Consider the following 18,293-nt stretch of genomic DNA (forward strand, 5'->3'; position numbering starts at 1 on the left):
TATTGTTGTCTTAGTATATTACGATTTAGCTTTATCATTTTAGCTTCAGTTTTAATCCTTAGCCTAGCTTAGCTATCTGTTTAATCTATACTATAATTGTCATGTTGTCTACTGTTGTACTTTATGCAATTAATTGTTCCATGCATTGTAAGGAATTAGCCGCACTGAAAGAAGGTTACAGATGCCGAGGACTAAGGTTCATGAACCACTTATGATTAGTTTACATAAATATGTGATGGGGTTTTAAAGTAATATCTAAAATTCTATAAATTAACATTGTCTTTTGCTGATACATTGTTAACCCATAAGAATGTTGTTAATAGTTGTAAACATTTTTATGTAGATTGGGTTTCATGGCTTGAAAAAACATGTTGGTGAGAGATCATGCTTTTCGTCCCCAACCTAGATTCGTTTGCAATTTTAATACGTAATAGCCATGAAATTTAAGTTTTTGCATAATGCTTAATGTGTATTGTTGTTTGTATAATTGTGGGGCATAACACATATTTATCTACTGTATTTAGACTTTTTCTGCTACCCTTTGTTTGTGTGTTTATTTTATGTTTGCTTTCTAAGATCGTCTTGTTTATATGTTCATAATTTTTATTTCATAATTAAATTCTTATAGAACTTATTTATTAATTGCAGCTGGTTCGCCATACTGGAGTTCCTCCCTTATACTTTTGTCGCTGCATAAGCATCCACATATCATGTATATGTTTAGACATGGATTGACATCTTGCATATTTTTCTATACTACGCCTTTTGGGCTTACTAGATTGATCATTTTGCGTATAAGTAAGTTTTGCCTTGTTTGCATTTTATGTAGTCCTATGTGTAGTTGACACGATTGTTAGTGTAACTGATAATAAGATATCTTCGAATGTGGTTGGATCATTCTCGTTTTATAGGTTTAATAATGATTTTCAGAGGGAATATGGAAAAACAAATTGTATTTTAATTGTCATGAAATAGATGTTGTAACAAAAAATTATGTTAATAACTGGCGGTATATTTTTTGTTGCAGAAAGATGTTACAAATATCGAAAAAATTGTGAATGTCAGAAAATATTTGCACTGCATCATTTGTTACGGTTATGTTTCGTTATAAACATAATTTTATTTTTGTCTCAAACAAGAAACCATAACAAATACTGTTACAAAAAGATAATGTGATTGTCAGAAAATATTTGCACCGCATTATTTGTTACGGATATTTTTCATTACAAAAAGAATTCTATTTTTTGTCACGTACAAAAAACCGCAACAAAAAGTCTCTTCACGCACGTTGACCACCAATTTTTTGTTGTGACATTTGTTGCGAGATAGACTTTTTATTACTCAAGTACCGACAAAAATCCGCAATAAAATCGTTACAAATAGTTTTTTATTATGAAAAATAGGTATTTGTAAGCGAATTCAAACCCGCTAGAAATAGTCTATTTTTTTTTAGGATTGATAAATGAAGTTGTGTTTATATTGTTTGTTGAAATATAATACAAAAATTCATTTTCTTGCTAATACCCAACAATAAGTATTCTCCGAATAAAAAAAATCATAAACATTTTATTTGATATTCACTCAAAGAGCATCAATTGCAATATAAAATAATATAATATTCTAAAATACATTGGTTAAACTCAACAAAAAAAAATATAATAAAATAATAGAAATAAGATTAAAATAATAAAAAAAAATTCAAATGCACAATAAATAAAAAGTCATACAGTTGAAGCCCCTGAGACTGGAGTTGGAGAGCACGATTACAACGAAAACAGCAACAATGGCAGCGGCTGCAACGACGACAACAAGTTAAGAGACATGAAAAAGAGAGTGATAGAGAACAATTGAATGTAAAATTATTTATCATCATTATTTTTTGAAATAAATAGGTAATTTTTAATTTAGAATCTTTTTTTGAAAAGCCAATCGAGAGAAATAGATGGTAAGAGAGTCAATTAATTAGGCAATAAATTAACAACGATTAATCACTACCAAATTACAATTATTCCAATTGTGAATTGCCACACATAAAAAGAATCCATTCCATGGAGCCAGAAATCCTTCTGCTGATTCTCATATATATCGCCGATTGAGGATGGAGACGACGGCGGAAACGGCTAAGTACCTGATCGGGTGGAGGGGGCCCAGTGGGTTCAGTTCCCGCACCACCGCCGAGGAAGTCACCGACCGATATCGCGCCCCCTCGACGACGACGGCCATCGTCACCGGCGCCACTTCCGGAATAGGGTTTGAAACCGCCAGAGTGCTGGCCAAGCGCGGCGCCCGCCTGGTCCTGCCCGCCCGCGACATCCTCGCCGCCCGCCACGCTAAATCTCGCATCGCCGCCGAGTCTCCCGGCGCCCAAATCGTCGCCATGAATCTCGACCTCGCCTCTTTCCGATCCATCCGCCAGTTCGTTGCTGACTTCAATGCCCTCGCTCTACCCCTCAACCTCCTCATGTATGTATATCTATATATCTATGTATATATATGTATTACTGTAATGGGATATTATTGATTTGGAATTTAGAGATATGTATGTGTGTATTGGAATCACTATTCATGCAGCAACAATGCTGGAAAATACTCGAAGGAACACATTCTTTCTGAGGATGGTATCGAGACAACTCTTGCCACCAATTACTTCGGTATGATGTTTGATTTCATGTCAGCAATGTAATCAAAGATAATTATAATTTGGCATAATTGTTTATAGCATTGATTTATGAACTAGACAAGACTGTGTTGGTTTAAGAAACACAAACAAATATTGCACAAAAACCCTATAAAAGGAATTATGTTCTAGGTCATGAAGAAGCTTCATACATTTTTTTTTTTAATTTTTTTTTTATTTACTATTTTGTGAATGAATGTGTTCCAGGTAAACTCTAAATCTTTGGTCAAATTTACTAACCTATAAATTAGGTCCACAAGACAAGTTTCATATTGTTTCTAAATCCCAAAATATGTGGTTTATAAACAATTTTGCCTTGTAATTTTGATCTTATATTTATATCCAATTATCACTCATATTTGACACATTTTATTAATTGTAGTTTGATTTTGTACTTCATAAAGAAAAGCCACAGCTCTCTACAATATATACAATTTTTGTATGTGGCCAAGAACAAAATATGTGTATACCTATATATATATATATAAAGTAAAAGATCAAATCACAATCAATGGATTCATAGGGTAATAGCCATAATTGATTATAAACTCATGACTAATTAAATTTGCTTTTCATTTTTCTTCTCAATTTTATAAATTAAATATAACCTTTCTTTGATTACTCATCTTCAATGTATCAACTAATTTTTATGAGTTTAAACATATATATGCATAATGTGAATAAAATGATGGATCGATCGGTGGATAGGTCATTTTTTGCTGACGAAGCTGTTACTCGAGAAAATGGTAGAGACGGCAAGAGACTGTGGCGTCGAAGGAAGGATTGTGAACCTAACTTCGAATTTCCACAAGTGGTTTTCGGGTGATCCCATCTCCTACATTGGATTACTTACCAAGGACAAAAGGTATTACTTATATTTAGTTTAGATTTTAGCATTTGAATTGCTGGATTTTGATAGACTTGGGTCTTACTCTTTAAGACAATTTTATGAAATAATTGTTTGATATGGTTTTTCTAAGAAAAATAAATATATTTTTATTGAAAACGAGTGCATATCAATTAAGACTTGCAAAATTGTAAATATAAAAAGGGTGTTTTCTTTTTTAGTTTGATATTATATTTAGGTTTTTATTTATTGTTTAAATAGTGGGTTGAGTGTAATATTTTACAAGAAATTATAGCATATTTTTTTAAAAAATCTTAGACCATCTCCAATGCAATGTCAATTGACGTTGCAACCCCATATTTGCCGCTGACTGTCTCCAATCGGGCACCAATTCATACACCATTTTTAGTCTTTGCTACAATGTAACACATGGTGTTGCACGGTAGCAAACGTCATTTATGGTGTGTTTGGTTTTTTTTTTTAATTTTTAAAATTATAAATTTGACTTCTAATTTTTTTTTTAAATTTTAAATTTTTTTTAAAAATTATAAAAATAAAAAGTTGTTTAAAATAATAGGAAAAATTGAATATTTGAAAAATAATAATGAAAAATGGAGTTATAATTAGAGTAAAATTACTGTAGCAACTGCATATTTGAAGATAAAATTGAATAAATGTAGTTGATGGGTTGGAGATGACCTTAATGATTGTATTGTAAATAATTAAAATCAAACCGTACCATTTTTCTTACTTTAAAAATAATGTTAAATCTTGTTTTCTCCTCTCCTTTTCTACTTGGTCCCAATTTTAGTCTATTTTCAAATTCAGACATATCTTAAGTATATACTTCAAATGGACAGTCAGCTTTACTATTAGTTTTGAGTTAGTTAGAGATACCCTTAACTATGCAAGCTTATGCTTGAGCTAATTTATTTCGATAATGGTTCGAGCTTAAAAGTAAAGTACTCGACTTGAAGATACGTGGGCATGTTTCTTGTCATTATCTTTCTTCCATATTAATCCTCACATTAATCGTCGCCAATATAAGAGTTATGGCTTAGGGCCCCTATTCTTTACAATTGTTGATCGATTATTGACCATTTGATATAAGGGGAGTGAGCATAGAGACTAAAATGCGATTATTGACCATTGCTTGGGGTGTGTTTTAGTATGGAAGGAATAGAAAAATTTTGAGGTGATATAATAGGTGTCGGGGGATATGTTGTTTTGAATATAATACTCCATCCGTCCCATAAATAAGTATTCATTTACTCTTTGCGTGTTGATCTTTGGATATTAATTATTATATCAAAACGTATTACAAATCAAGGAAAAATTACAAAAATATTTCTATTAGTGTTTTATAATACTAATATAATGACATTTGTATAAAAAATTATACAAATATAAGGATATTTTTAACGTTAAATAAAATGACGCAAAAGGTAAATGAATAGCTTGTTATGGAATGGAGAGAGTATTTCAAATTAAAAAAATATGATAAATGTGATACTAGCCAGAGAAATTCAATGAATAATATAGAGTGGAAATGAAAACATAGTTGAAGAAATCCTAATTAATTTTTTTCCCTAGAATGTGATATTAGGTCTATCATTGTCTATATATTTATATATGTATTATCCTTGATAATAGATTATAATCTATTAAAATCAATCAAATCTGAATTTTGTCAAAAATGGCTTTACTATGAAAGAAATTTAAATTGGTTGTGATAATTTAATGTTTGAATTTAGGTTTGAGACTTATATAATAAAAAAATATTCGAAATAGTATTTTGGAAAAAAAATTGATAAAAAATATTCCGAATTTTGTCTAAATTTTTAATAATAAATTAAATTAAAATAGGCATTTAATTTATTTGATGGTTTTGGAAAAAAAATTGATAAATCAAATAGTGTAGATCTTTAAAAACATCTAATAAGATGAAGTTAGTTGCCATGCAATATTCTTAAACATTTCCCTTTTCATTACTAATAGGTTCTTTTGCATGAAATTTGTGGTGGCATCCCTAAAATAGTTTGTCGGGATGATTATTTTTGTGGATCAATTACATACCCTACCCTAAGATTTCAATTGCATTTAATCTCAATTGCTCGATATATTATTTCACAATTTAGTTTATAATAATAAAAATTGAACTAACAGTGTCCAGTATCTAAATATTGTGTTTCGTTCATTTATCTTTTTCCTTTTAACAGTTTATACATCTGATTAAGATAAATGGATTAAATATTACTCGATCCGTCGTGGTTGTCATCCAAATTTATTCATGTTTCATTTTTTAGTAAAAAAATACCATTTTTTTTTACCAAAAAAAAAATAATTTTATTCTTACATATTTTTCTTAAAACCCGTGCCCGGTTAAATGAGCACACAATTGAATGAATGAGGGAGGGAGTATTTTTTTTTTTGTATTTTCAATATAATAATAATTGTTATTATGGATGACAGTAAATATGATGCAACGCGGGCATATGCCCTCTCCAAGTTGGCCACCATTCTGCATACCAAGGAACTTGCTCTCAAACTCGAGGTATACAATTCTCATTTTTTTTTTTTTTTTTTTTAATCTTATACTATTTCATTATTAAAATCTATGTTTTTTATTTTTTATTTTTATTTTTTAAGTTTCCTTAAACAATATATATTTTTTTACTTTTTACTATAAAAAGTTGAAAAAAATAACAATGATTACCTATTTCCATTAAAATGGTGTCTAAATATATGATTACGTGGTAATATTTATTTGAAAATGTTATATGTATATGTATATATATGGTGATAAAATATTTATTTGTTATAAATTGGCAGGAAATGAAGGCGAAAGTGACAGTGAATTGTGTTAATCCTGGCATTGCTAAAACAAGACTTACTAGAGACAATGAAGGCCTCGCTACTGGTAAACAATTACTCTAAGGGGTTTTTGACACCTACTACAAATTAAAATATTTTATTACCTTTAGTTGGAAAATAAATAAATTAATTAATTTCCTATTCTATCTAAATTTCAGATATGGTTTTCTTTTTGGGTTCCAAACTATTCAAGACTATTCATCAGGTATTAATATTCCATTAATTCCATTACATATTATATATAATATGTAAATATATGCTTCAAAATTGAGTACAGAGAAGTCTTTGGCAATTGCAAAAATAAAATAAAAAAAAAAAGAATGATTAATGTGTTTTGAATATGAAAATTTTCAATGAAAAGTAGATATAATGAAGATAATCTTAGATATATTTTGGATGTGCAATTTGGAATTTTAGAGTACTTCTAAAGTAGTAAAAAATTGGGGGAAAAATGTTCGATGTGATATATTGAAATGTGATAATTTTGATGTTTTAATAGATAATAATTTTTTGATGTACTTCCTCTGTCCTACTTACCTATGGTGTTCACCTTTTCATATGTATGTCTCATTTATTCGGTTACTTTTTTTTTCTAATTTATATTTTTTTTAAAAAAAAAATTTAGTTAGACTAATTAGTTATTTCAATATTAAAAAAAAATTATTTTTATTATACAATAATTATTTTCACTGATATATTTTTTATTATTTACTAATTATATCTCTCTTAAATTTTTGTATCTACGGTAAATGGAACACTGTAGGAGGGAGTAATAGTTTAAATTAAAAAATATTTTAATGTGATATAATATATATAAGTAAATACAGACGTTTTTTGATGTCATATTTATACAAGAATAGGTATGGGTGACAAATTGTTTTTAATGAAAAATTATATATAAATATATATTAGAAAGAACAAATATTATTACTATTTGTTAGTTTCAATATGTAAATAAATATTAAATATTTCAATATTTAATCACTTCCATAATATAATATATATATATATATTCATAAAAGTTATAAATTTCTGTATTGATCTGGTCTTGTTCTAGGTTTATAATTTAGAATTCTAGATATATAGTCAAATATATAAATAATTATGTCTTAATTTGATTGAATTCAATTCTAATATTAAGTCTTAGTATATATATTCGAGTCGGATCTCAAGTTTGTCCTAATGGGACTAATTACCATAGCCATTGGATATTAAAACATTGTCGGTTATACTAAAACCCTCTAAATATTGCACATCTCTTGCTGTTTTCATTATAGAAGATTTTATTTACATCCCATTTCTGATATGCAAATCATTATTATTCTTAGTATAAAAAAATCTGGGGTGACAGGAAGATGTATGTACGAACAATGTGAGAATAAATTTTGCGGAATATATTTTTGCACGCAGGCAGCTGCAACAACTTGCTATGTTGCGACAGATCCGAGGCTTGGCGGCATAAGTGGAAAATATTTCTCCGACTGTAATGAAGCTTCGACATCTGCTTTGGCATCCGACTTATCAGAAGCCGTGAGATTATGGGCCCTTTCCGAAAGTGTCATCTCCTCGGCTCATTGTGATCTAGTGTTTGATCCTTAACTAACAAAACCAAACACTTCTATGAGATATATATATATATCTTACAATTATGTATTAGTTTCATTTTTAAATTCATGAAAAAAAAAAAAAAGTAATTTTATATAATACTTTTTAGCATTTCAAAATTTATAGTAAATGCATCTCATTGGTACTTTTTATTATTTAGAAAAAAAAAATTATGTAGAAAAAATAACTTTATAATTGAATTTATTGCATAAACATTAAAGTCGAAACATACGTGAAGATGGAGTTAGAGATGACTCTTGGATGGTTAATATTACGGTTAATCCACTCACACACTCCATCCCTTATGGGACTCTTATTGTCTTTATTTGTCCAACCTTTCGATGTACATGGAGAAGATATTTTACACTACTATTAAAGCAATATTTGATAACTTATATACAAAACTCAATTGTTTCTACACTATGTAATACTAATTTTCTCCTAATTCAATAGTCTCACACTCATTCTTTAGGATTGTCTAATCTAAATATTACTTTATTTGCCCTAGCTAATTTGTCCATTTAGATCAGATACCGAGTTTTAAGTACTATGTACTTGACTCAATAAATCCCTGATGATGCCGCATTCTGCGAGAATTGGCAATAACAGTACTTGGCCCGACAAGATAAGTTTCAGGGTTTGAACTCATGACCTCACAATCACAAGTTTACTCCCAATACCACCCGACCATCTCTTACGAGACAAATGCATGCTCGATTACATGAAAATAGAGTGTAGGTATCATTTTATTGTATTGCCAAATGCTCATTCTTGGTGACTAGTTATGTTATGGAATTGGCTATAAATAGTTATATTTTTATACATAATTAAAAATAATTCACTTATCTTTTACGATTAATTTTCGATTATCACTCTCCATTTTTCTCTCTTCTTATTGCACATTTATTCACACATGACAATACATATGTATATATATCTCACAAGGGAAGGGTTACGGTAATTAGCACACGTAAAATATAGAAAAAAATACATGTTTTTATTATATACAATATGTATTGTTTGTTCATAACTACTGAGTATGTTGTATATGATTATGTCATGAGCTAAAATCAACTATTGTATGTGTTGTGTAAGTTAGAGTAACACTACAAAAAAATAGTATATTTGTAACGTAATTTCGTCCTTACAGTTTACGTAGTAAACGTAATTTCATCCTTAATTTTATCTCTAATGTCATTAGTAACGAAAAAAATAAATTTAGGGAGAAAAAAATCTCGTTACAAAAATAATATTTTCTTGTAGTGATATAGTACATTTTTAGTTCATGTGTTATATTTGTATTATACTAATGTATACACGGTATGCTATTCAGCACAGTGCTGAATTTTACGTATATTTACACAAATATCCATGTATCTTACTATCTATAATATATATATATATATCATTATCTTTGTAAATACAAAAACCCCTACACATTTCACACACATATATACATCTTCATATATATATATATACTAGTGCGGTCAACAGTCCGTTGCACGATTTGTGTACATTAATAATAAATATATATGACAACAAAATAAAGGAACGTAGAAAAATTCAAAAATATCAGAAGATTGATATATTTATTATTGACCTTTTTTTTTCTATAAAATGGTATATTTTTTATTAAACTATCTTTTCCTATAAAATTGATATAGTTAATATAAATCTATTTTCCATAATCGAACAATAGACGTTGTCTCATTTAAAATAAAATAATATTATAAAATCTTAACAATTAAGTATAAAATACGTAAAGATCTCATAATTACATTACATAAATATCCATCCAAATCCAAGTAAATCCCAAATAAAAACAAAATAAAATAAATAAGGAAAAGAAAGAAAACTAAACAAAGAAGATAGTGGAGATTATATATGGTACTTGCCAACGATGGAGAAAAAAAATTATAATTCGAAATTAATTTATAAAAATTATAAAATATTATAATAAAAAATAATTTTATCCAAAATTAAAATGAATAATAAATATAAATAAAAAAATAAAGACAATAGATATTCGTAATAAGACCACTAAGTTTCCTTTATCTATATGCATTTTTATATATGGATTGTAATTGTGAAAAAGATGTTTATAGATCGATATAATCCTAGCTAATGAAAAAAATAAATCAAATATGGAGACACAAACAAATATATTTTTATAAACACAAGATGTAAAAACAAAATACAAATATACTACAACAAATATTTTTACATTGAGATAAATTATTTTTTTGTTACAAAATAAATTCACTTTCAATCTCATATTATCGAAACACGAATGAATCGTAACTTTTAAATATACAAAATAAAAATTAGAAAAAAAACGCATTGAATGTCATCATAATTCAAAGGATAGTTTATGCCTAAACATACTCATTACCCAATAATTTCGTTAAATAGGACAATTATGGCTATAATTATAAATAATTAAATAAAATAATTTTATTAAAAATTTGAAAATATAAGAAAGAAAATATCAAGTGTGGAACCTACATGGATGACTTTTATATATAAGATAATATAATAATGAATTTTAAATTTTATTAACTATATTTATTAATTATAATTTCATTAATTATAATTATATAATATTAATAGTAAGTTATTAACTCTATCAATCAATATAATTATTTTTATTAAAAAATTCAATTTTTTTTTTTTTAAATTTGATTACATGGGATCCACCGAGATGAAATATATAATATATAGATAGATAGATAGATAATAATAATAATAATAATAATAATAATAATAAAATTTTTTAAATTTTAATAAATATATTTATTAATTAAAATTCCATTTATTATATCAATTATAATTAGGGTAAACTGTTTTTTAAATATCGTAAATGGACCCCTTATCATTTTAGTCTCATAAGTGGAGCATGTTGCAAACTAATCCCGTAAGTGAAAGTTTTTCGCTGTTTTAGTCCTCTGGCCGGAGACGCCTACGTGGCTCGCCGGAGGCCACGTGTCGGCCAAGTTAGGGATACTTGGCGGACACAAGGATTTTATTTTTTATTTTTATTTTTTAATTTTTTTATTTTTAATTCTTTTATTTGGTCCAATTAAAAAAATTAAAAAAATAAAAAATAAAATAAGATCCACGTGTCCGCCAGGTATCGCTGGCTTCCAGCGAGCCACGCGGACGTCTCCAACGCCGGAAGACTAAAACAACGAAAATTCTCAACTTATGGGACTAGTTTGCGACATGCTCCACTTACGAAATTAAAATGATAAGGAGGTCCAGTTCCGGGACTAAAAAAACAGTTTACTCTATTATAATTATATAATATGATAAGTGGAGCCTGTCGCAAACTAGTCTCATAAGTGAAAAATTTTCGTTGTTTTAGTCCTCTGGCGCCGGAGACGCCCGCGTGGCTCGCCGGAAGCCACGTGTCCGCTAGGTCAGCGACACCTGGCGGACACGTGGATATTATTTTTAATTTTTAAATTTTTTTTTACTTTTATTTGTTTTTTTTTATTTGGTCCAATTTAAAAAAATTTAAAAAATAAAAAAATAAAATAAAATCCACGTGTCCGCCAAGTGTCACTGACCTGACGGGACACGTGGCTTCCGGCGAGCCACGCGGGCGTCTCTAGCGCTGGAGGACTAAAATAACGAAATTTTTTCACTTATGGGACTAGTTTGCGACATGCTCCACTTACGGGACTAAAATGATAAGGGAGTCAATTACGAGACTAAAAAAACAGTTTACCCTATATAATATTAATTGTAAGTATTAACTATATCAATCAATATAATTATTTTTATTAAAAAAATCAATTTCTTTTTTTATTTTTAAAAAGATTTGGTCAGGTGAGACCCACCGAACTCAAATATAAAATATATAGATAATATAATAATAAATTTTACATTTTAATAAATATATATAATAATTATAATTCCATTAATTATATCAATATAATTAAATAATATTAATGGTAAATTATTAACTATATCAATTAATATAATTATTTTTATACAAAAATAATAAGAAAGAAACGATTTAGTCACGTGTATTCACCGAGCTCAAATATATAATAGGAAAACTAATGCGATCACCCGTGTATTGCACTATTTGTGTACATTAATAAAATTTTATCATATGACAATTTTGTTAATCAAACCTATGAAAGAAGAATTTATAGTATAAATATATAAATACATTCATTGAAAATTAGAATGTACTCAAGTGCTAATAATACACTATTTTCCTATTATTATTATTATTATTATTATTATTATTATTAGTATGTGTTGGATCCTAAAATTAGGAGGTTCCAAAATAATTCGTCGATTCGTCGGTGTAGATTCCGAAAGTATTTCAAAGAGTTTGTCCGTCGTCAGATTAAAGGCGGCTCCTGCGATGGAGCCTGCACGACGTCGATCGTAAACAAGGCTTCGAGCCTAAATGATCGATTTCGATGGATTTAAACTAACATCTACTAAAACTCGGATAAATCTACTGGAAAGTAGGATAAAAATATGCTAGAAATATAAAAGCATGTAATTCGAATTAAAATGCATAAACATAAACTAAAACATGAAAAAGAAACAGAGAAATATACGAGTTCATCTTCTTGTGCCTGTGTGTGATGTGTTTTTTCTAGTTTTAATTCTAAAATAGAATAACCGCCTCTTCCCACTAAAAAGAGCAGTTCTAATTATTCTTCCACCACTCTCAACCGTCTGGCAACCTCCTTCCATCAGCTCCCAACCACCTGGTAACCTCCTTCCATCAACCGCTTGGTAACCTCCTTCCATCAGTCCCAACTGCTTCCATTGTCTTTGGACCGGGTTCCACTTGCTCCGAACTTCTTCCATTGCCTCTAGACCATATCTGTCGCTTACTCCAACTTTTTTCCATCGTACTCCTAGCCGAACGACGGGGATGTGTCCCCAACAACCTCGAGTTACATGAAATCTTCACGTTCAGGTGCTTTTAGACTCATGTCCAACAATGCCCTCCTCAAAAGGGCTGGGCGATTGCTTCCATTGAGCTAATGTCCTTTTGCTTTGAGCCATTCGCTTGAATCAACTGTGGTCACTTCTGTCGACAAGGGATCCTCCTCAGCCTTCACTTCTTGGACTTCATTTCCATCATAAAACATCAACGTTTGATGAAGTTTCGAAGGCACACACTTGCATGCCTGAATCGAATTCCGTCCCAAGAGAGCCGAATAGAATGGCCTACTATTGATCACCATGAAAGTTGATGATATTTCCTTTGTCCCCACCTGCACACTCGAAGTGATCATACCTGCTGGTTTGTAAGAATTTCCCATAAAATCGGTAACTCGTACAAATGTAGAAATCAAATCGTCACTAGTCTTTCCGAACTTCCATAGGGTCTCAATTGGCAACACATTCACAAAAGCTCCACTATTCACCAAAACTTGGTCAAGCGGATAGCCATTCACTTAGACCCGAATGTGCAAAGGCTTGACATGTTGGTTTTGGCCAGACCCGAGCCTCTTAAATTCTATCATGGTTGCCACATCACTCCATTCGAAGATAGACTCCTCATCAACAACTTCTTCCTCTAACTCTTGAAATTCTTCCGGAGCTTTGAATTTTTCCCGAAGCTCCTCCACTTGCTTCATTTTTTAAAAAGACTCCACAACCTGGTTCCTTAGTGGCGTCATAGCCTGCTTTCTTTTTGGAAGTGGCTCCACAACCTGCTTCCTTCCTGAAAGCGGTTCCACAACTTGCTTCCTTACGGGTTCCACAGCCTGCTTTCTTTCTTGAAGTGGAACCTGCTTCCTTAACGGTTCCACAACCTGCTTCCTTTCTGAAAGAGGCCCCACAGCCTGCTTTCTCTCTGAAAGCAGCTCCACAACCTGCTTCTTTGGCAGCTCCATGACCTGCTTTCTTTCTGGAAACAGCTCTATAGCCTGCTTCTTTTTTTTTTGAGGAGGTTCTTCCATCTATTTTTCTTTCAGAGATGGTTCGTGTGACCTCTCCTCTTCCATATGAGCCTTCAACTCTTTTCTTTGAGGTCGCCTCTTTTGAGTCCTGGTGATTCTCTTTATTGCGCCCCCCTAGTGGAAAGCTTCAGCTCATTCACAATCCATTTTTCATTCTCTTTCACGATATGAGGCTTTTGTGTCGCCTTGGGAATGATGGTGATCTGATCAACCGTGGTAACAGTCCAAATCCGCTTTCCATTTGTGACTTTCACTTCTGCTACGATGGCCTTCGGCTTGGGTCTTTTGTATACTTTCTTCTTTTCCGATCCTGAGGCTTTCGGACTTGGGATGGTGACACTGAAAGTAAGCTCCCTCTTGATCATTCTTTGTCTTACCTTCTCTATCTTCTAACTTGAGACGTTATCAAATGTCACTCTTCTGAAGACGACTTTTTTAGCGGGTGTCTTCGGTCCTAGACAGTCTTGAACCAAAGGTTTTGACGGCTGGGTGCTAAGCCTGCCTTTCATAAGCCCTTTAGCTGACATAGTATTAGAAAAAAGAATAAACTCTTTGGTCAGCCTCAATGCCGAACACAAATAAGTCTTTCCATTTGCTAATTTTGTGGCCAAAGCTTCTGCTTTCGCAAAGTCCTTTTCGTCTAAAGTCGCTAGGGCTTCTACCCTTGCGGGCTCTTTTTCGTATGGAACCTCCATAGCCTCTGGAGTCTCTTCCCCTACAGCCTCATTTTCGTATGGAGCCTCCATGGTCTTTGGAGCCTATGTCCCTGCAGAGTCCTTTTCGTATGGAGTCTCTGCCCGTACATCCTCCTTTTCGTTAGGAGTCTCCATGGTCCTTGGAGTCTCAGCCTCCGCAAAATTTGGAGTTTCCATGGCTTCTGGAACCTCTGCCTCCGGATACTCCTTTTCGACTAGAGCCTTCACAGCCTCCGGAGTCTCTGTCTTCACAAGCTCTGGAGCTTTCATGGCTTTTGGAACCTTTGCCTCCGCAGACTCCTTTTCAAATGGAGCCTTCACAGCCTCTAGAGTCTCTGCCTTCACAAGCTCTAAAGCTTTCATGGCTTTTGGAACCTCTGCCCCCGTAGACTCCTTTTCGACTAGAGCCTCCACAGCCTCTCGAGTCTCTGCCTCCACAAGCTCTAGAGCTTCCATGGCTTCTGGAACCTCTGCATCCGCAGACTCCTTTTCGACTGGAGCCTCCACAGCCTCTGGAGTCTCCGCCTCCGTAAACTCTGGAGCTTTCATGGCTTCTGGAACATTTGTCTCCGCAGACTCCTTTTTCGACTAGAGCCTCCACAGCCTCTGGAGTCTCTACCTCCGCAAAATCTAGAGCTTCCATGGCTTCTAGAACCTCTGCCTCCGCAGACTCCTTTCGACTGGAGCCTCCACAACATCTAGGGTTTTTGCCCCTGCAGTTTTTTTTTCGTATGAAAGTGAATCTTCCGCGTTCAAAGTGGCAGTAGGCTTCTTTTCACACCTTCTTTTTGAAAATGTCCTCCTTATGCAATCTACGATGACATCAACGTCCATTAGAGGCTTGGCCTCCCGTTGATTTGGTGTCAGCGGCTGCACTTCAGCTACCTGGTGATGGAAGGTTGGCAGCTGCATCTCTGTGGCCTGCCCTTTTTGCCCCTGTGTTTCGATGATCCCCTTCCATTGGAGATTAACCACGTTCAGACCGTAACATCCCCATAGCGGCGTCGGCGCATTCCACATAGGTTGTCCGCTTAATCACCCTAGCGGGATCATGCCAAATGCTGAAAATTTGCTTGTCCCTAGTGGAGGCTCAACATTGCTCTTCAAAACTCTAACGGCTAAGGGGTTCCAACCCTTCGCAGCTTGTTGGCTCCAGCGCTCCACAAGCTATTGCCAGCCTTCCACAGGTTGTTGGCTCCAGCCATCCGCAGGCTGTTGGTTCCAGCCTTCCGCAAACTGATGGTTTCAGCCCTCCGCAGGCTATTGGTTCCAGCGCTCCGCAAGATGTTGCCAGCCTTCCACAGGTTGTTGCTTCCAGCTTCCTGCAGGCTGTTGGTTCCAGCCTGATCTTGTCTGCCCCGGCCCTAAGGTCTGAAGCATTGGATGTTCTACAACAATTCCGTAGCTTTTTTCAGTCAGTACAAATTAACGCCATGTAAACCTTGACATCACTCTTTGAAAAATCCGACTTTGGTCCCACTGGGCGTGCCAATTGTTGGAACCTAAAATTAGGAGGTTCCAAGACCGTTCGTCGATTCGTCGGTGTGGGTTCTGAAAGTACTCCAAAGAGCCTGTCCGTCGTCGGATTGGAGGCGGCTCCTGTGATGGAGCCTGCACAGCTTCGATCTTAAACAAGGCTTCAAGCCTAAACAACCGATTTTGATGGATTTAAACTAAGATCTACTAAAACTCGAATAAATCTACTGGAAAACAAAATAAAAATATGCTAGAAATATAAAAGCATGTAATTCAAATTAAAATGCATAAACAGGAACTAAAACATGAAAAAGAAACAGAGAAATATGCGAGTTCATCTTCTTGTGCCTGTGTGTGATGTGTTTTTTCCTAGTTTTAATTCTAAGATAGAATAACCGTCTATTCCCACTAAAATGAGCAGTTCCAATTATTCCTCCACCACTCTCAACCGCCTGGTAACCTCATTCCATTAGCTCCCAACTACCTAGTAACCTCCTTCCGTCAACCACCTAGTAACCTCCTTCCATCAACCGCTTGGTAACCTCCTTCCATCAATCCCAACCGCTTCCATTGCCTTTGAACCGGGTTCCACTTACTCCGAACTTCTTCCTTTGCCTCTAGACTAGATCTGTCGCTTACTCCGACTTGTTTCCGTCGTACTCCTAGCCGATCCACGGGGATGTGTCCCCAAAAGCTTCGACTTATATGGAATCTTCGGTTTTCCTCTTGTTGGCTTGTTCCATGGAGCTTTTTGAATAAAGTATAAAAGTGCATAGACCCTCCACTAATGTTTAGTACGAAATTATTAACTCAGGGCCAATGGAGGTAGTTATCCCATGATTTATGGAAGCTGTTGCTTTCTATCTTGTGGAGACAACTTTCCTCTACTTTGTGGAAGCATCGCAGTCGAATGAAGGAAGTTGTTTTCAACCCAATGGAGACAACAATTTTTGATCCTATGGAAACATTGTTCCGCGATAGAGGAGCCATAGTCCAAGGAGTTACTACCCTAAGGTCCATGGAGGCTGCTGCTTTCGGCCCTGTGGAAGCACCACAATCTAATGAAAGTTGCTGTCTTCAGCTCTGTGGAGGCATCAGTCTTTGGCTCCGAGGCTTAAAGCTCCATTGCTGTTGAGCAGCTTCGTGGCCAATGAGCTCTGGCTCCACTTTTGGTTTTGAGTCTCCTTCACATTCAGGTGGGTTTGGACTCATGTCCAACAATATGTTAAAATTAGTAAACATAAGTAATATAGATAAAATATCACTCCAGTTATCGTGCTGATTTGACCCAATAAGCAGAAGTTTATAAAGAAAATAACAAATAATGATATAAAATATAACATATATTTGAATAGTATATTATATAATTATATATAGTAAAATATATCCTAATTTTAGCAAAATATATTTTGTTTCAACACAATAATAATTTGACCAATTAGCAAATGTCTATAAAAAAATATAGCAAGTCATCACATAATATATAACATATTATATAACACAATATATGCTATTTGTCTTGCTAATTATTAATGGGCTAACTTTGTGATGTTTTCTGTGTAATGATTTGCTAATTTTTTCAGGCTAGTTCGTAGATTTGACTAAGTCAGCATGATGCTGATTTGACCAAATCAACACCCTAACAATATCACCATAATATATATATATATATAATATATCTAATCTTGTAAATATTAGTAAAATGATTCGCAACGAAAAATAAACTAAAATTATTTAGGTAATACTTTTAAGTTCATACTTCTATTATCATTTTTTATATTCAAATTTTTAATCAAACCTACTAAAAAACACACATGTATACGAGATATAATTATAATAGATAAAATCATTTTATATATTATTATAAGTTATAATAAATAATATTTAGGTAAAAGTTACATGTATTGATTATGATGATGATTTATTATATATATATATATATTTTAAGTAGAATAAATTTATTTTGACATTTGTAAAATACATCAAAAATAATCAAATCTCTATCATTATATAATGGTACGTACGGATATACAATTTAAAGATTTGTTTAGACGGAGGTTTTTGGAAATTTGAATGTTTAGAAAAAGTAAAAAATTAATATTTGATTTGATGTTTTGTGAGAAAAAAAAAGTGTATTTGATGTGATATTTTTAAAAAATAAATAGTGTCAAATGAGT

General features: G+C 32.6%; 1 protein-coding gene across 1 annotated transcript; it reads left to right on the top strand.

The window, feature by feature from the left end:
- The first annotated feature begins 2,098 nt into the window (after positions 1 to 2,098).
- On the top strand, positions 2,099 to 16,079 carry LOC127255860 (short-chain dehydrogenase TIC 32 B, chloroplastic). The gene is made up of 10 exons (XM_051281612.1): positions 2,099 to 2,463; positions 2,572 to 2,651; positions 3,386 to 3,542; positions 5,997 to 6,078; positions 6,357 to 6,444; positions 6,557 to 6,603; positions 7,809 to 7,960; positions 15,302 to 15,377; positions 15,478 to 15,624; positions 15,783 to 16,079. The coding sequence occupies exons 1-10, from the start codon at positions 2,099 to 2,101 to the stop codon at positions 16,077 to 16,079; spliced, it is 1,491 nt and encodes a 496-aa protein (XP_051137569.1).
- The last annotated feature ends 2,214 nt before the right edge of the window (positions 16,080 to 18,293 follow it).

Source organism: Andrographis paniculata, unplaced genomic scaffold (assembly GCF_009805555.1).
Source record: "Andrographis paniculata isolate CXL003 unplaced genomic scaffold, ASM980555v1 Contig54END, whole genome shotgun sequence".
Lineage (NCBI taxonomy): Eukaryota > Viridiplantae > Streptophyta > Magnoliopsida > Lamiales > Acanthaceae > Andrographis > Andrographis paniculata.